At 42.0% G+C, this 20,678-nt stretch overlaps 1 protein-coding gene across 4 annotated transcripts in view; it reads left to right on the forward strand.

Moving 5' to 3' along the window:
* The window catches only part of LOC112559703 (lethal(2) giant larvae protein homolog 1-like), a 103,707-nt gene that overhangs the window by 81,584 nt on the left and 1,445 nt on the right, over positions 1-20,678 (forward strand). For 3 of the 4 annotated variants that reach the window (XM_025231041.1, XM_025231050.1, XM_025231059.1), the window contains 3 exons: positions 9,571-9,780; positions 14,366-14,509; positions 16,207-16,301. In XM_025231041.1, the coding sequence (XP_025086826.1) occupies positions 9,571-9,780; positions 14,366-14,509; positions 16,207-16,301 (449 nt within the window). Of the gene's footprint in view, positions 1-7,537; positions 7,621-9,570; positions 9,781-14,365; positions 14,510-16,206; positions 16,302-20,678 lie in introns of those variants that run through there. The other variant, XM_025231068.1, reaches the window with a different exon arrangement.

Below are 20,678 nucleotides of genomic sequence, written 5' to 3' on the forward strand. Positions count from 1 at the left end.
GTAACAAAATACCTGACTGGTTAACTGTTTTAGCTCCCTAAAGGAATTCTTAGTAGAACACTTCCTATAGGTTCCAAAAGTTTCTTCTCTTATTTATTTATACATGGCATTGTGTTTTGTGATATTATAGTGTGCGAAATGGGCACTGGCTGTGAAGAAGTTTGCTCCTGTGGATGTGAAATGTTAAGAAATGGATCCTGTAATTTTTCCAGGGGTGTCATTAGATGTCTGGAGCTCTCTGGAGTGTCTAAATTAGAAATTAGAACCAAGCAGGTATCACAGGAAATGACTGCGGTTAATAGAGTTATCCTGAAGAAGGAAGGAAAATCTGTCCCTACAAACACTATTTTTCTAAGTTTCTGTCTCTCTAAGATACCTTGTTCACTCACTATGTTGATTTGTTTTTAAAGATAAATGACTTGAGACGATTTACCCCAAAAACTTTAAACTTAAAAAATATTTTTATTGCCGTGATATAGCCCTAGTTGCTGGCACGGCATTAAGCACCAACCAACAACAACTCAAGATGCCGCACTGCTTTTGCTGCACTTCCGCAAGCCTTGCTTCATGTGCAGGGGGGTGACTAAGATGTACTCCCCCTTTCTCTTTTACTTTTCTTTTTTCTCTCTTACAGGCCCTTTTTATCTACATTCTTTTTCAGGGAAGGTTTCAGGCAGCCACTGTCACAGTCTGTGAGGGAGGTGTCGTAAGAATTCTCTCATGTTGACCCGCATAAAGCTCCTGGACCTGACAACGGGAGAGGCAACGCTCTAAAAGAGTGTGCTAGTCAGCTAGGTGGTGCAGTTACCAAACTTTTCCAGCTTTTTCTTGATTCTCACAGTGTCCCCCCGCTTATGGCGCAAATCAACAATAATACCAGTGCCAAAGAAGCCTAATTTTACAGACTTGGAAGATTTTCGACCTGTGGCTCTAACGACTGTTGTGGCTAAGTGTTTAGAAAGATGATGATGATGATGATGATGTAGTTTTATAGCGCGCCAGTATCCGCATCACAAAGATGGCGCGGTGATCCAGCAAATATAGCGTGAAAAACAGCTGGGGGAATTCTCTCGGGAGGTAAAATGGGCGAAGCGAAATTGTGAGAAGTTCAAGGTCACAAGTACACATCTTTACGAAGAATAACCGTTGTACAGTACCTGTTGTTGACATAGAAACACACTCCGCCGCCTTGCCAGTAACTGCAGCAGATCTATCAGATCTAAACGGGCCAGAGAAGCCAGCGATGTCTAGATCAGCGTCAATGTAGCCATGTTTCCGTAAACGCCAACAAACAAGTATCCTGTGCAATCGAAAGTTGTGTATCCACACCTCAAGCTCATCAATCTTGCCACGAATCGACTGGACATTGGAGAGCAGGATAGAAGGAAGAGGTGGAGATCTGCGTCGATCGTCCAGACAAAACTTCTTGAGTGCCTCTGCGTCCTCTCCTTCTTGATCTGCGAAGTGGAGGGAGCCATGCGATGTCGACTTGCAGCGCCCGAAACTCCGGGTAACAGAGGGAGATGAACGAAGACTCGCGGGAGTAGAGAAGCCGTGGCTGACAAAAGGGTTGTGGGAAGTTAACCTCCACTGTGGCTGATCACCTGGATCCTTTGCAATTTACCTACAAGACATGCAGGGGGTTCCTGATGCCTCTCTCACTCTTTTAGATGCTATCCTACATTATTTGGACACCTCTGGAACCTACGTTCGGGTCCTGTTCATGGATTTTTTTTTCCAGCGTCTTTAACACAGTCCAGCCACACCTTGTAAAGCACCTACTAGACTTGGATGTCAACACCAGCCCAGTTCTGTACATATTCCTGAAGGACCGACCATAGAGGGTGGGTCTTAAAGTTCTACCAACAGGCTCATTGGAAAGGGTAAATCTGTCAATGGATGAAATGATTCTTTCAGACGAGCAGATCCTCAACATGGGTGTTTTCTCCCATCCTATTCTCTGTATATTCAGATGAGATTACCATTAACAATGCTATTCTCAAACTTGAAAAGTATGCAGATGACATGGCTCTTATGGGCTGCCTCAACGGTGAGCAGTCCCTGTCACGACACCTGGCCTGTGTACAGTAATAGATGGAAGGCTTTCCTTCAGTGATCACATGAACCAATTGTACAAAAAGGCCCAGCAAAGTGTACTTTTTGAGGAAACTCCACAGCTTCAACGTCATCTCTAGGGTGCTGGAGGCTCTTTACAGGTCTCTTGTTGAAAGAACCCCTGTGGGCCCGGCTTCTCATGAAGGTCCCTGATGGGTTGCGGCCCATCATACCAACACACCTCTTTGGCCTGGACTTCTCCTAGCCCCCATGGGCCCGGTTTCTTGTGCCGGGGAGTGAACACCCAGCCTCTCTCTGGCTGGATGACTGAGCTAGCCCACCCCTTTTTTCTTATGCTTTTCTTTTTCTCCCTTACTTGGCCCTTTCATCTATTCTTCTAATCAAACATCTCCCTGACATACTTCAGTTTTATCCTTCCTTTTTTCTGTCTTTTTTGCAGATCTTTCTCCTGTTTTCTTGTTTCCCACCATGCCCTTCTTTTGATGTCATTTTTCTCTGTGGGCTTCTTTAGGCCCCCATTGCGTTTGCCTTGCAGGGCGACCGATGTCGGGGGAGGATGTGATCCTGGAGGTTGAGGTCCCTGATGTGTTGCAGCCCATCATACCAATACACCTCTTTGGCCTGGACGTCTCCTAGATGAGAGATTGGTGTGACCCACACCAACCAAGCAGCTGGTCGTGTATTGCCCTAGCTTTTCTAGAAGGGCTAGGGGTTCTGTGGCTGGGGTCAATCTGGTCTTCATGCTTGAAAGGCCAGAGTATATTCCTTGTATATCCCTGGTGCGACCCTGCTGGAAATGCCCTAAGTGGTACCGCGCGGTCGCATCCCCTTGTTGGACCATGGTGGGTGGGGAGCATAAGGAACGAGTCAAATTAATCAAATCATGGCACCAAAAAAAAAAACAACAATAAATGCATCAGAGAAGATCAATCCTCAGACAGTGAGGATGAAGTTAGAGAATGTGTGAGAGAGAATGTTGAAGAGGCTTTGCCTTGTTTTCTGGTGGTGGCGGGCACAGAGCCATCCCATCTCTCGTCCCTCTCACCTTTTGCAATAGCAAAAGGGTTTAGAAATATATCCACAAGCTTTTCTGCTGTTAGACGTCTGCACCAGTGCGCAAATCAGAAAGCGTCTGAGGCCCTGCACCAATGGGACAGAAAACAGTTTGTCAACCGGCTCATAAAGGTAACACATCGATCCCTCAATTCTTCAAGGGGTGTCATTCGTTGCCCTGACCTTGCCGGGATGTCAGAAGTTGAAATCAAATCAGAAATTCTTACAAATACTCTTTTCTTAACTTTCTGTTTTCCCCAAATACTTGACTTCATTGAGGTTGGGTATTTGCGGGTCGAGTTTCTCTTCACCGTTGCGCTGCTTCAACTGTCGGTACACGGACGTTTCGCCGCTGGACGTTTCACCGCCTGACGTTTCGGCGCGGGGCACTTCATTTCGGCATTTCACACGGGACCTTTAGCCGAAGTCAAGTGTGTGACGCCCCTTAGCTCACACATTTCTCTCGCCATTGTATCAATGTTTTTTCTCAAAGCTGTTGCGCATAATCTGTGACAATCAAAGTGAACTGTCTGTGAAGTCTGTGTGTAAAATTTGTTTGAAATAAAGAATTATTGTGTAATCTAGTAGTTACTTTCATTCTTTGAGAAGTAAGTAAGCTCTCTCTCTCTCTCTGACATAATGCGGCGAAACGCCCGACTCCAAAACGTCCGGCGGCAAACGTCCGGCGGCGAAATGTCTGCACACGCAACTGTCAGTGTTATGGTCATGGAGCTAGCTTCTGCAAGTCCCAAGCCCGCTGCTTTCGCTGCAGGGGTACAGGCCATGCGGCAGCTGATTGTTCTGAAAGAGCCAAGTGTGCAAACTGTGAGGGGTCTCATGTCGCTTCTTTTAAAGACTGCCCGAAATGGAGAGAAGAGGCAGTCATTCAGTGAGTACGCGTGGAATTTGGCATCTCATATGCCGATGCTCGCCATCGCGTTGTGGGTGGCTCCTCAGGAGCACCCTCTACGTCAAGCTTAATCTCCTACTCGGCAGCTGTCACAAAACGGCCCTCTACCTCTGTGTCTATCCAGGCGGACATGACATGAGTCTCTTCTGAGGGCCCTGTCCCAGTCCGCCTGGCTATGCTTCCTCCTTCTACAAGCAGTAGTGGCACCCAGTCATCTCAAAAATCTCAATCACACAAGCATCTCAAGCCATACAAGCATCCCCCTTCACCAGTCAGAAACAGTGCACACCAACAAGCACGCAACACAAAATCACCAAGGAACACCACAGACAGATAAGAACACTAAAACAAAACCAAAATTGACAGAAAAACCCACTACTCAACAGATAACATCTGGGACTACCACAGTAGTACCATCAATTCCTATTTCTAATTGCTTTGCTTCTCTTGGCAAGCAGGGCATGGATGTGGATGAGCGACGTTTAGTGTCACCTTCTCCATCCCGCCATCCCCTGCCATCTTCTTCTTCTTCTCCCTTTGTTTCTGTGATGCACTCTGAGGAAAAGATGAAGAAAGCGTCTCACAGATAAACACAATCCTTTAGTGGAACTGTCGAGGGATCCGAGCCAACTTTGAAGAACTCCGACACATAGCATCTCATTTCTCTCTTGATATTATAGCACTGCAGGAGACTCTTCTCTTACCTTCCTCCTCTGTTTCTTTGAAAGGCTTTTGAGTGTTGCATGAGGACTCACAGATTGACGTCGCTTCAGGTGGTACTGCTCTGCTCTTCTCATTCACTCCCATCTTTTGTTTAACCAGATACCACTTTCCACTCCTCTTCAAGCTGTTGCTGCCCGAGTTATCCTGGACAAGACTATCACTATTTGCTATGTCTATCTTCATCCTTCTGCTCAGATATCCCAACAGGAGCTTCGGGTCTTTTGACCCAACTTCAAGCTCCCGTCCTTTTGGGGGACTTTAATGGGCACCACCCCTTGTGGGGCAGGTGTCAACTGACACCAGAGGAGTGTTGTTGGGATCATTTTTTATGGAAAGTGATCTGTGCCTTTTGAATAACGGTTCTAACACCTTTTGCCACCCATCCAGTGGCACAGTGTCAGCAGTTGATTTATCACTGTTCAGCCCAGCACTGTTGTTAGATTTTAACTGCGGCAGCAATCACTTACCTATAATTTTTCAATTTTTAACTAGTCTGGAGTGGGAGGATAATCTTTATAACGGCGGGTGGAATCTAAGGCAGATTGGCCTGCCTTTCAGACCCCCTGCTCCACCTGCCTCCTCCAAAGTTCTAGTTTAAATTTCAAGGTACAAGACCTTGGCAATGATCCCACGTTGCATCCTGCTAAGTTCTTTATCTCAATTTTAAATGAAATCGCCTTGGAAACTCATGCTATCCTATGCCTGTTGTTTAAAAGCTCATCCTGGAAACTGCGTGCGGTCCGGTGGCGCAACGGTTAGCGCTGTTAGTGCCTGTCACCAATACAGTGAAGGTTGGCTGCCCTGAGTTCATTTCTCGTCTCGGGCACGCTGATCTTTCTCTGCACGTGGCATCTGTTTACAGGGCTGGCTGCTTGCCGTAATATAGCCTTAGTTGCTGGCACAGTGTAAAACACCAGTCCCCCCCCCTGCGTACCGTGCTGTTTTCGGACCTCAGCGTGCTGCCCTGTATGCCATTCGTACTAATCTGTATGCCATTCGTACCAAGTAGCAAAAGCCATTATCACTCCATGTAGCACCTCACCTACAAGCTGCCAGAGTAGATATTCAACAGGTAGAGCCTCTTTCTCTACTACCAGCTCCTTGTTGGACCCTTCCTATTCCAGAGATTCATCATGATCTTACAGCTTTTAAAAAAGAGAACACTAGTGACCTCATCTTTCTCCAAGGTTTTAACGAACTCCTTTCTGACTACCCTGGATTCTGTTCCATCTTTACAGATGGCTCCAAAGTCCCAAGTGGTGGCTTGGTCGCTGCGGCAGCAGTTCCATCCTGCCAACTGCAATGGGCTGCTTCAGTCCAACTGGCAGATGGCTGTTCAGTTTTCACTGCGGAACTTCTTGCCATCTTGCTAGCCTTGCAACATGTTCACCACTCTTCCGAGCACAACTTTTTGATTATTTCAGACTCTTTGAACCCTCCAAGCTCTCCTTTCCAATGATTTTGACCAACTTGTGGTGCAGTTTCATAAAATTCATGCAGCACTCATTCAGTAGACCAGGCTGCCAAGGCTGCATGTCAGTCTCCTGGCAAATTACAGTCACTGGTATCATCAGACTGTAAATCAGCCTGCGTTCAGTCCCTATGGCAACGCCACCTTGACATTCTGGGCCAAAATAAATTATATGCCACCCTTTCCAGTCTTTCTGGCTGTCTACCTTCGTGCCATCCTGTGAGGCGGGAGGAGGTGGTCCTTGCTAGACTAAAGTTATGACACAACTATGCCACACAAGACACCTCCTAAGGGGTGAACCACCACCTTTTTGTCTATGGTGTAGGGGAAGTTTTAGTGTGGTACATGTTGTGATTGTTTGTCCTGAGCTCCAGACTATCAATCTGCAGCTTTTTACAGAAAATTCTTTGTTTTCTTTGTTCAGGTCCATCCATTGGCATCAGTCATTACATTTTGATGGAGGATAGGACTTGATCATCAAATTTAAGAAATGTTATGTCCTGGTGATTGTTTTCTCTTGATTTTTGGTTTGTTGGTGTCATGTTTGGGCTTTACCACTCCTTTTTACACTTGACCCAATCTTTTACGTATTGTTTATTTCTTGGGTTGACTTTTTAAAATAGAATGTTATGGTTATATCACTCAGGAGGTTTTTCCCTAAACTTGTTAAGGATTACTTTTTGTTGTTATGCTATGATTACCTTTTGTTCCAGTGACATAGCCCTAGTTGCTGGCATGGCGTTAAATGCAAACAAACAAACCACTTTCTGACTTGTACCTTCATATGGCATATAACATCATTTCAGACCAAACACTTTCTCTCCATCCCAACTTTCAGCTGTTGCCCTCTGGCAGGCACTAGAAAGTGCCATGTGCGCAAAAAACTGCCTACTAGAAGTCCTTCATGCCAGCAACCATCACCATCCTGAATAAAAGGCACAAAGACTCGTAGGTCTACCATATTATCTGGCATTCTCCTTCGGAGGTTCACATGCATGAGTGAGGTCTAGGTGTTTGTGTGTGTATTGAATATCTTGTATTGGTATGTATGCCTGCCCATTATGTTACGAACAGTATATGTTTATATTATGTTTTTTTATGTGGTTGGGTTTGTGAGCAAAAGAAAAATTTCTGACTTGGACATGTTTGATTTGATTAGCTTAATAGACCACTTGCAGGTTGGAGAATCTTTTCTCATGGAACCACTAGATGTTGCTAATACAGCAAGCCCCTTTTCCAAGTGCAAGGACTCTGCATCTGGCCTAAACAACATTTCTTATCAGCTGCTTATTCATCTTCCACAGGTCTCTCTACTCCTTCATATGGGTGTCTGGCTGTTTCCTTCCCTCATGGAGAGAGGCAGTTGTGGCGCCTATCCCAAAATCTGGTAAGGATCCTTCTGATCCCAACTCTTACTATCTTTTTGCTCTCACTAGTTTTCTGTGCAACACTCTAGAATGCATGGTGAATGCCCAGCTCACCTGGCATCTCGTCTCAGGGTCTCCTCTCCAACCTGCAGTGTGGCTTCAGACAATATTACACCACCCTGGACCATCTTGTCTGTTTTAAAACATTTGTTTGGGGTGCGTTTGTCTGCAGAGAGCACATTCTAGTGGTGGAAATAAGATATACTGTTAGACCTTCGGCTTCCGGGGTTGTATGTCACTTTTCATCAAAAACTTTCTTTCTTGTTGCCTCTTTCAAGTCCCCATTGGGTGTTTCCTCTTGGATCCTTAGGATATGGACATCCCTCAGGGAAGCAGAGGCCAATTCTTACAGAGTCTTAAATTCTGTCTTCAGCTGATCACAACTGATTGCCTACCTCTGTGCCATCCCATGCAATGGGAAGAGGTAGCTCTCAGTAGAATAAAGTTAGGACACACCTATGCCATCCAGTCACACCTTTTAAGAGGTCAACCCCCACCAGGTTTTCTGTTGTCTGGTGTCTGGGAATTTTCACAGTTGTGTATGTTTAATAAATTGTCCTGGTCTCCAGAGTATCTGTCAGCAGTTCTTTTCTAGCAGACTTTTTGTTTTACCTGTTTAGATCCATGCCACCAGCAGCTATTTTTTTCTTTTTAAAGGAGGATAGGGCAGTGGTGCCCAAACTTTTCTCGCTCGAGGGCCACACTTGACTTGATATAAAATCTTGTGGGCCAGAACATGGCTGTTTTGCCAGAATCATGATGTTAAAAGTAAAATTATGTTGTGTCTGATTAAAATGAGCATTGGACACCCCTGGGATAGGGCTTTACTAAAAGATTTAAGATTTAAGATTTTTTACATTTGTTATATTTTGGTTTCAGGTTTTGGTTTGTTGGTGGCTTTTTAGGCCACAACACTTTTTTTTAAAAGCAAATTACCTACCATTTTATAATTTTTTTTCCTTGGGTTTTGTTGTCAAGGATGCTATCACATCACCTGGTATGTTTATGTAACATTACCTTTTCTAGCCATGATATAGCCTTAGTTGCTGGCATGACACAAAACACAAATTAACAAACAACAGTGTCACATCCAGAAAGACGTATGTTTGTGATTTGAACACATGCCTGAGTCTCATTGTCCTGATAACAAGCACTTTAGGTACCAATAGCCATTAGCAAATGTCTCAGTCTCTATGGGGGAAAAGAATAAAATCAATCTTTCTTTCAACTTTATACCTCAGAGATTTAGCAGGTAATTTAGACATGTTGAAACTAAAAGAAACTAGCAACAGACAAGCATTTTATTTTTTCCTTATTTACATGTCTGTTGTAAAGAAACTCCATTTACTATGCTAACCAGATCACTGTCTTAAAAAAAAATTGCTGCATTTTATGTGTCATCTTGAAAAATAAATGTATGACATCAAGTCCTCTGTTTAGCTTCTTTGAATGTCACAAAACAGTGCTGTCTGATCCTTAGAAGCTTAATAGTTCTGAAATTTATTACATAAAGGAAGTTGATGAAGATTTGGTGTAGAGCAGTCTTCTGTCTTTATTAGCTAATGTAAAGATATCTTCAGATTGCATCTAATAGATTATGTTTGAGAAGCATAAAATACTTTTACATTACTACTTACTGTACTGTTCTTGCTTCACTCATCCATTATCATCTAGATAATTATTCATATTCAGAAAGTGCTTTATTATAACCTGCAGTATTTTTAGGTGACTGTATGATGATGCATTTAGTTTAGTCCTTGTTACTCCTTGAAGAACATAGGGCTGCTGATGATGCATTTAGAGATGATTAAGGCACTCTGGTAACCGATTTGTGCAAGGTTTATTGTTTAAATTAAGTCTCTTATCAATTCATTTGCATTATTCTTTTCATATGAAATCCTTCACAACAGTGGAATAGCATCATTCGTCTTCACAAAGGATGGACAGGGGTTCTACTTACAATCACCATCAGAGTTTTGTCATATCTCACTTTCGGCATGTGATACAAAAGCACCTGTGTGCATGCTGCAGTTACGTGAGGGTATGCGACCAGAGCCTGGACCTCTTGTTGGCACTTCACAGTTTTCCTCTGTGCAAGACATGATGAATGCTGCAGAAAGGTAAGAATGCTCACTTGGTAGTAAACCTTTTCCTGAGACAATTGTATCATTAATCCTTGCTTAATTCAAAGAAAGGGCTACCTGGTACTGACTGCAAAAGTGGCTACCATCTTGTGAATAAAAAGTAGATGCGCAAGAGGTACCATGTTAGCATATCATACATTCATCTGTCTTTAGCCAAAAGAAAAGAATTTTGAGGCATAAAAGCAACATAATCCTACCATCAGTGCACATGATGCAGACAGAAGCTATCAGATAGTCACTAGTGATTTGGAGGAATTACTTTTTTCGGGTTATGTGATGATTTGTAGTAGGTCTTAACATTGTTTCATATATGAATGGTGTCTTGCATCTTGTGGTCTCTGGAATTTTAGATACTGTGCATGATGCAAAACAGTCCAACTCTGTTTCCTTCCACATCTGCCATCTACCCACCATCAAATCCTTTAAATGTGCATTAAAAACACATCTGTTCTTTGAGCATTACTCCTTACACCAGTCAACATAGTTGTGAATAGTTGTGATTGTAGTTAATTGACTAGCCCACGTGCTTGTCTTCCTCTGCAGATTTATGACACTCTCCATCCTTACTGTTTGTATGTTGCTGTCATCCTCTTCGTTTTGTTCCTTTTGGTGGGATGATCAGTTCATGTCCTCTTTAGGTAGTCATTGTCAAAACTCTTGTCACTTATTGTTGCATCACCTTACTCCTGATCAGAGAACAAATTATTGATCACTGATATTTCCCAACCACAGATCAGATACAAATGAAAGAACACTGCTAGTTGTAATGCCTGTCAGTGCTTTCCATGTCATATTTGTTTTGTAATGACTATATGTCAAGATTTGTGACATGAATGATGATGGTGCCTCTGTGTGAAAGTGCAGTGCAGTCTGTTACAATGTGACAGGGAAATGTGTGCGAAAAGCTCTGGGCTTGCTGGCTTTCACTTGTGTTTTACTTAACCAATGAATCAGTGAATGAGTCAAATTTGTGCGCAAGAAATCCATGCAGAAAACATATCAAAGCATGCTGTTCCACTAATATGGAATCTGTAGCAACAAATCCAAATGAATAATAATAAATGCAAAATTTGTAAAGCGCATACACTCCTAAGGAGCATGCTCTTAGTGCTTAAAGGCAGAAGTTTTCCATCTGGATGGAAGAAAATGGTATCGCCCATGCAAGGGAAGGTAGGAGTACACATGGTGCAGACTGCTAGCAGCCAGTCATCTCCAATTACTACCCGGACAATAGGCAGGGTAGACATCACAGGCACTGCCGAGTAGCCTGGCAATAAAACGTCTTCCTCACCTGACCAGTACTTGCTGTAGAGTCTGAGAGTTGAGTTGAAACGACTTCCATCTGAATATACTGTCACGGTTAGTCTTTCTCTCTATTTCTTATACTTCTTTTCTCATTAGTGGGGATATCAATATTCAGCTTGTACTCCATGCTTACTTCTATGGTCTGTGTGTGCATTCCACCAAAGTTTTGAGTGCGACGTGCATGCACATTAGTGTTCACACTGTAGTAGTAGTATTTTATTTTCCAGTTGTTATGTATACTTTGTTTCTTACAATCTGAATCTGGAAAATGACAGTCGTGTCCATCTCATGAATTCGATGTCCTTTCTACTACACCATTTTCTTACCACACTCTGCACTTCCATGGCAGCTACTCATCATGCATTTCTGGAAAGTAATCTGTAAGTGAGCAATAAAATCCTAGGCTGGAAGCAAGAAGGTAAAGCTTGTATATGCATCGGTGTTAGTTTGGCTCTGGAGTGGTTTGCTTCATTTTGGACAAACGAAAAAAGAGTTAGAGAGGGGAAAAGAGCAACAGTAATTTCAACAAAATAATTTATTCTAGTTTGCAACTGAAATTCATTTAATTTATTTACACAGTTTCAAACACCTTCCCCCTTCATCTCATGATTTACATAACATTACAAGGAAGTTCAACGTTTCTTATTGGCAGATGAAGTACAGGTATGCAAACAAAATCTGGCTGGAGACACTGTCATAAAGATTGATATATAACAAAGCTAAATCACCAGTATAACAATGGAAATACAAAATTTAACACTGCTACTGATCCTACAATTGATGTCACAGAATAACAAATATGTAAAGGGAACAAGATAAAAATTCGTTATACAAGTGGGTCTTTGCAGATTTCTCCTGGAACAAACATGTCTATAGAGGCAGTACATTTGTCGGTGTGGAGCTATACCGTGGTTAGAACAATTTCAGTTTTGAAAGTGCAAACATTGATGGTAAATTATTATCTCATTTATCAATGTTGGTTGGATTTTGTTATTATATTACATTATTAATTTCCAAATCTTCATCAGAACTACTGTCTGTTTCAGTTAACATATTTTCTTATGTTCGGAATCAAATTTGTATTGTTCAACGACACATCTCCAGATATCCTTTACTAGTTTATAACTTTTCTTTTTTTAAAGTGCGTTATCCAAGTCATCTATGGTTGTTCTGTACACTTGCTTTGATGTAATTTGAAGTAGAATCTCTATCAACATGTTCATTCCAGTCTAAAACAGCAAGACCCATGCACATGTCACAGTGCCTCGGGTTTGTAATGTGAACACGCTTAGGCAGAAAGATCAGGCACACGTTGTTAAAACTTTCAACATAAAATGTATCCCTGGACAGCACGTAATCCTCTGGATGCTTATTGAAGACATGGCCATGCAGAAAGTCACTCAGAAGCTTGACAGCAGCAGGATCAGTTAGCACTATTAGAGATGGTAAATATTGCGATTGCCTGCATGGTGAGGCTTGGTTACACTTGTCATGGGTGTTTTGGAAGGGTGTAATACATCCATCCAACAAGTGCCTTAGTCTCATAGGGTCGCCATCGCAATGTTCAATTCACCAGTAAACATGATCCCTGACCGCTGCTGTCTTGTACTGAGCTGAAGGTGTCACGTCCTGCCAAGGTTCGCTTTACTACCCTGCGGCAGTTTTTTTTCATCCCGACTTTTATTATTTTAGCAATGTGTCACCCCTCGTTAATGTTTTTAGCATCTTTATTTCTCACTAACTTATGAATTGCCACGTTACGGTTGAGAATATCCTCTTGAATGATGACATCTGAGGCCTTCATACTTTCATACATCCTCTCGCACCCACTGCTTGGTGCGGCTGGATGCACCCGTCATCCTCTTTGGTGATGTGCTGAAGATTTAGAACATTGTGGGTCAATACTACCAGAGTAACATCATCAGAGTGATATGAATTGTTTCGACAGACGTGCCTTGCATCTGTCATGACACTGATCCCGTTGGTCAGAGGAGACTGTTCTGCTTGAAGTAAAACTACAACAGACTGGCGCTTCAAGAAGTCAGCGACTGCAGATCCATGTCAGCCGTTTTCTCAACAATGTATCATTTACATGGCCCAAATTGGCACACTTAGCAAATTGTTTATTTTATATTGAATGGGGATAATCCCCAATATACCTTGGGGTACATTCTTTCACTTACAGAGTAACTGTCACCTAGTGGAGACTAGTTACAGAATACAGACGATATTATGTCCTTTAGGACAACCAAAGATGATCAGCATATGTCCACCCATTTTTGACATCTTCACTTGGAGCGAAGAGATGCACGAGACTGAATGTGCATGAACGTGATCTACAATGTCCTTCACCTTGTATTTTTAGTTAGGAGTAATGTTTACTGAAGAGATGTGTTTTCAGTGCACATTTAAAGGATTCAATAGGTGGCAGATATGAAAAGGGAGAGAATTCCATTGTTTTGCTGCTCAATAACTAAAAATCCCGTGGCCATATGTTGTTGTTTTGGTGACTGGAAGAGTAAGGAGATGATCCATCAGATGAGTAGCAGAGCTGTCTAGCTGGGATGTAAAAAAAGAGCAGTTCAGAGAAATAATCAGGGCAGGTGCCAGCAAAGAAATTAAAACACAACACTGACAGTTTGTACTGGATGCGAGAACGGATAGGATGCCAGTGTAGAAAACAAAGGAGAGGGGTTGCGTGGTCCCATTTCCTAGCTCTAAGCACCAGACTTTTTGGTCTTGGGCCTACGTGGGATAAATTAAATGGACTTAGCTTGGACAAATTGACTTTTGCTGTGGGGGGAAATGACCTATGATCACTTGTACTATGGGTCACCTGTCATTTCAACCCAAACCATATTGCTCCAATCATGGCTACTATTTTGTCTGAACACCAAGAGTAGAATCCATCCAGGCACAAATGAAGAATTGATCTCCGGTGACAGGAGTAGATATTAACATCAAATATTATCAACAGAACCATGCATTATTCAATGAACTTGATGTTTGGAGTTATAGCTCATGGAATAAAAGCAGACAAGTTGATCTTCCTATTAAGACCTCTCTCAGTTACGATCTGATTTTGATAGATTTTAGCAAGTCTTAAAGTGGAAGTTTTACCGTATTTGTCTGTGTGTTTATATTTTTTATCAACACTGATGGTGAGGTAAAGGGCTGTATAAATTTATCACTTTATTATTATTAAAACATTGTAATGGAATTAGCTGTAGAGGATTTTAAAAATTGTTGGATACAGGGAGGGGAGCCCAGAGGAAAGAGAAGTGGATCTGAGAGGTTATGATACATCTGACATTCTGACTGGTTTGGATGAAAGCCAGGCAACTGATTCACGGACAGACACTTCTGGTGACATCACTGTAGACAGCATTCAAGACCATGTGTATGTACCACATTTTTAAATTCTTCTAATATGATTCATTGAAATCTTCAGAATAGATTCAGCAGCAAGGCTAATATGCATGTACTTGTAAAAAAAATTGCATTTGCAGTGATATCTCGCCCAGACTAATGGTTAATCAGGTAACATTCTGGCTGATAAACATATCACAGTGTAGTTCCAGACTTGTTATCAAGCATACATACAGATAGCATGCATAGCTAGTAAAATAGATAAGGCACTGGTTAAAATGGAGTGAATTAACATCTCTGTTACTCAGAAAATGTAAAAATACCCCAACCTCCTCACAAATACCTATTAGCTCAAGGTCTCTTACAGTTCTGCCCAGTGGGCTCAGGTTCTCTTTCCAGGGGTGGACACACCCAGCCTCTCTCTGACTCACTAGCCTATATTGTTTTTAAACAATTACTTTCTTCTCATCTTTTGTTTCTATCAGCATTTCTCCTGATCTCTTTTTCCCAATAAAACTTTTTCTCTTTGTTTTCTTTTCTCTGTTTTTAAGCCCTTTACTTTTGCCATGCATGAGGCACAGTGGTTAGTGCCAGTCACCAATACAGTTAGAATTGGGTGTCCTGGGTTCGGATATGGTATTGGGCATGGTGTTCTTTGTCTGCATGTGGTAATGTGTCTCTTTACAGGACTGGCTGCTTAGTTGGGATATAACCTTTGTTGCTGGTTTGGCATGAAACACAAATTTTGCATCCACTTGTTGGACACCATGTTGGGTAGGGAACAAGAGGAAGGAATCATAATTGAAATATGGCCACAAAGCAGAGCAATCAAAACTCAGTAAATACAGTGAGGATATGGTAAAAGAAAGTGTCTGAAAGTTTTTTGAGGATGCCATGACATTCTGTGCACTAGGAGAAGGTAGTAGCTAGTAGATCCAGGATGGCTCACACCTTGGCCATTCATTCCCACCTTTTACAAGACGACCATCACCAATTTGTCCTTGACGCTGCTTTGTTTTACACGTTTTCATTATTTGTCCCAGCATCCAGAGTGTTTGGCAGCAGTATTTTGTTTGCTTTTAATTCATTGCTTTCTTTATTCACATCTACTTCAGTGGCAGCCGTTTTTTTATTTTTTTTTTTGGTTTTTTTTTTTTGTTTTTTAAGGTGGTAAAAGTCTACCATCAGATTTAAGGTTTTAGTTTAATTCATAGCCTCTATATTAATATCATATTTCCAGAGGCCACAACACATTTTAACACACTGCTTTCCTTTTTATGATGTTCATTTTACCCTTTTTGTTGGTTTGTATTGTTATTATTGTAATGTCACCATGGGGTCTTGCCTTTTTAGCTGCATCAGTAAAATATGACTCGCGTGTTGTAATAGCCTTCATTGCTGGCACAAACAGCATAAAACACACCAGACCAAACATGTCTATTTATAAGACTAGCATAATATTATATATCGTTGCCTTGTAAATAAGCCTCATTAGTGAAACAGAAGACACTGTCATTAGAAGTGGGTTCATTGTTGACTTTGCATGCCTCCAATTATCTGTTTATTTCCATTAGACTAGGCATGTCTATTTAAATGCATTTTAAGTTTTGTCCTTAAGTCATACATAAGATCAGAGTCCTGTATCATCAGTCAAATATTACATCCATTGCATGAATTAACTTTAGAAATATCCCATTTGATTTATTTCGCTTTTACATTTTTTTTCAGGAATGAAACCACTCAGCACACCACTGCAGTGATTTTTACTGAAACCACAAGCATTACAGATACAGCCAATTCCTCTTTGGCACCACAATTGATTGGTGAGAAATACGCACTGTACTGATTTTCTTATTTCTTTTTTTTTTAAAGCATTTAAACTTATTATAGCATTGCTAGAAGGTTCAATCTGGTCCTGTCTTTGTCTAAGTCATGTCAACCTGGTATGCTGAGCTGGAAATACCTATGTTGTACAAAGACAGCAGGCGTTGAGTAGAAAGAATACACAAGTTAAAGCAGATCCCTCTGCCTCCCCCCCTCTCCCCGGCATCCTTATTCCAAAAGATGACTTTAAACAAAAGGTATATTGGCTTCTTTGTCAGTGGGATCTGCAGTCTGAAAAGTGTTCCTGAGACTTCTCAAAGTTGCTCACTATGTGCAGTGTTCTCTTTTCTGAAATATTCTATAATTTTCCCAGTTCTAACTATTCTGAATGAGGAAGAGAAAAGAATTGAGTGAATCCTCTTCATTCCCACTGGAGCATAAGGTGCCAATGAATCTTTTCTTACCATTTCACTCCAGGGCAAACCATCCAATATCATTCCAGGTCTTGCCCACTGCTTCTGTATTCTCGTGGACAGTTCATAGCCACATAACCAGTGTCTTTCTCCTCTTTTTTGTTCCTCGTGATGCCCATCTGAGGACAGTGTGCATCTATGGACCTAGTTTCTCATGCCGTTACCCTTACATGCTGTCTCAGTAAAATTTTAGAATCTTTAGGAATGCTTGCAGTATGTTGCACCTTGAGTCACAAGGTCTCCTTTCTATTCCACTAGTACCGTAGCACTGTCAACCATCTAGTATGATTTAAACCCTTTATCTGTGAGGGTTTTATGCAGAAAGAGCCCCCAAGGGCCCAGCTTTATGTGCAGGGGGTGAACACCTAGCCTTTCTTTGGCTGGGTGACTAAGCTGGCCCACGCCTTCTCTTATGCTTTTTTCTCCATTACCTGGCCCTTTCATCTATATTCTTTTTCTAATTAAAAAATCTCCCTGTCACTACATTTTTATCTTTTCTATCTCTGTCTTCACGTGTAACCCTTAAAGTGAGATATGCAACAAACAGAAAGCAAGGCAATTACAAATGGTAAAACAATAACAATGAAAAGCTTAAGAGAAAAATGCAACATGTAAAAGAACCTATGGGTGTGAATAAACAGAGACGTTGCAGGAGAAATTTGAAAAGTCACAGGAGTACAAAACAATTCAGCCTGTCAGGCGCAGCCTTATTTCCAAGTTGGAAGTTAAATGTCTCAGGGTCATTATTCACCATAAACTATCCTATCTTTCTCCCATCAGGTCTCTGCATCTTTATGCTTAAAAGCCCTGAACCTTCTTAGAGTAGATGGTCACACCAGCTGATGGGTTGACTGCGTGGTCTTTTTTGTGTCTGTATTGCGCTCTAGTCCACTCAAAGCTGCATTCTGGTTTCATCATCTTTTTCTCTGCCTAACTCTTATCTTAAACTTTTTGATCATGTACACCATCAAGGGCACAACATCTGCCTGGGTGCCTTCCGCACCACTCCAGTGCAAAGCTTGTACACAGATGCTGATAAACTTCCCCTTTCTCACCACCACATAAAACTTATCTACACCAGTTATCTCAAATTTCATCCTGAAAATCCTGCGTATTGTGCTGTTTTCTATTCTGTATGTCCTGCCTTGGGTGCAGTTTATATCAAGGAGTAATAACCATCATCTTTCCAGGTAAAACTCCACTTGCAGGCTTCCAGAGTAGATGATGATGATGATGATGCAGTTTTGTAACGCGCTAGTATCCGCATCACAAAGATGCACTCAATCTCACCCAGGTTGAACCCCTCCTTCTCCTACCTCTTCTCCTTGAACTCTTCCTGTTCCCAAGATTCACTTTGATCTTCCTGCTTTTAAAAAAGGAGATTATGGGGAAACATTAGATTTTTTTCAACATTTACAGAAAATCTTTTCTATCATGGGTTCTGTTCTATTTATACTGAGAGCTACAAGAATTCAGATGGTGGTCCTATCACTGCAGCAGTGTTTCACATTTGTCAGTCAGAACAGGCAGCCTCTGATGGCTGATGGCTCTTTCATTTTCTCTGTAGAACTTAATGGTATTCTGGACCATCCTATCAACATTTTTAGATCTTTGTTTTAACGGGAGTTGCTTTGGCAACAATCCTCCGGTGAGAGACATATAAACGCCATGGTCTAATAAGGAGGGCTCAGTATACCTGCAAGAAGGCTCAGACCTTGCCTTTTACCATTCCACTCCAGAAAATGTCCTGGTATCCCAGGCAATGTTTGAGTTTACAAGGCCACTTCCCAGTCTCCAGGTCAATCGCAATAACTGTTGTCATCTGTATATCATCACCGCCTAGGTGGTAACATTACTGGGACACAATTGCCAGAGTAAGTTACATGCCATCCTTTGCCATCTCTCTGACTGCCCACCTTCAGATTGTTCTGTGTAGCAGGAGAAGGTAGTACTTAATAAACTTATGATGGGACACACCTATGCAAAGCATTCCCACCTTTTACAACACAAAACCCTGTGCTGGTGTTGGAGATGCTTCACTGTTGTAAAGCTATTGATGACAGGAAAGGGCGATGCCAGTGCTGATCCACCTGTGATTTCAGATGTAACCAGCGCTGAAGTAACATTAGACCATGCACCTGACAGGCAGGCCCATCCTGTAGTAACCACACGCTATGGCAGGCAAAGCTGACCTCCAGAATGATTCCCAAATACATTGCAATCTTGACAGAATGTTTTGCATTTAACATTGAATTATTGATTATAATTATTGATTTTATTTTGTATTTTATTTTGATTTTATATTAGTATTGTTGTTAAGAAGAAAGATGCAGCAGTAGTAGCTCATAGTCAGAAGTTGACATCTCCAGGACAATGACGTCAGCAGGCATTGATGTATGGTGGGTGGGTGGGGGAGAATGTAAAAGCAGATGATAAAAAGATGGAAGCTAGATCAGAATAGAGAGACTTACTCATACATGACCCACACCAATCATCACCTGGTCCTGCATTTCCTAGTTTTGCGAAAAGGCCGTGGCTGGGGGGGTTAATCTGGTCTTCATGCTCGGTAGGCCAGAGTATATTCCTTCTCTATCCCTGGTGCAACACTGCTAAAAATGCCCTGTGTGGTACCGCTCAGTCGCATCCGATTGTTGGACTCCATGGTGGTAGTGAGTAGAAGGAACAAAACAAACTCCTTTCATTATGGAAAAAAATCAAACCTTGGGAAAAGAATGCATGAGGATGAGTTTTCTTACAGTGAGAATGAGGTGTGAGATAGTATGAGAGTGAATGGTGAGGGAGCCTGGCCCCATTTTCTTGTAGAAAGGGTGCAGAGCCAGCACAGCCTTTTTTTATTGCTAAGGGTTTCAAAAACATTTCTTCTGCTGGCTTTTCTTCAGTCAAGCGCTTGAGCTTTGGACAGTTCTTTGTCCAGTGCACCAACCAGAGAGCTTCAGAGGCCCTGTGTGGATGGGACAGAAAGCAGTTAGTTGATCACCTAATTAAGGTAGCTGCACACAGATCCCTCAACTCTTCCAAGGGGTCATCCATTGCCCTGACCTTATTGGGGTGTCGGAGGTTGACATCAAGTCAGATCTGGCATCCCGGAAAAGGAGAAGGGGGTTCTGCTGTGCGGAGAGTCAGCTTAAAGAATGATGGGAAATGTGTTCCTCCCAATATTCTTGTTTCTAACCTTTAGCTTGCCTAAAATACCTAACTTCATTGAAGTTGGGTATTTGCAGGTTAAAGTCTCTTTTCATTCTTCTCTGTTGAACTGTTTCAACTGTCAGCATTATGGTGACAGGGCTGACTTCTACAAGCCCATTGTTTTCGCTGCGGCAGCTAATTGTTCCGTAAGCGCCCACTATGCCAACTGAGATGGTTTCCATGGTTCTTCTTCTAAAGAAATGGAAGAGGCAGACAATCTGGCTGATGCTGTCTGTTGCATAGTGGGTGGCTCCTTAGGAGCAACTTCTTGTCCAGGCTCCACTTCCTACTCAGAAGACATTGTAAAACAACCATCAGTTTCAGTTTCTATCCAGACATGACATGACATGACTTCTGAGGGCCCTGTCTGTCATGCTATGCCTCCTCTTTCTTCTACAGGCAGTGGAGGGACCCAGTCATCACAAGCAAGCATCTTTATGCACACAAGTATTACAATCCATACACCCTAGACCACTCCGAAATACTACATGCTCATAACACTAAATCTCAAAAAAGTAAAAATGCTCCACTGACACAGACAAGAAAGACACAACCAAAAACAAAATCACCAGAAAAAAATCACTACCCAGCACCAAACATCTGGGGCCGCCACAGCTGAATCTTCAGTATCTAATTTGCCTCCCTTGGCAAGCAGGGAATAAATGTATAGGAGCGACATCTCGCATCGCCTTATTA

Source organism: Pomacea canaliculata, linkage group LG1, assembly GCF_003073045.1.
Source record: "Pomacea canaliculata isolate SZHN2017 linkage group LG1, ASM307304v1, whole genome shotgun sequence".
Lineage (NCBI taxonomy): Eukaryota > Metazoa > Mollusca > Gastropoda > Architaenioglossa > Ampullariidae > Pomacea > Pomacea canaliculata.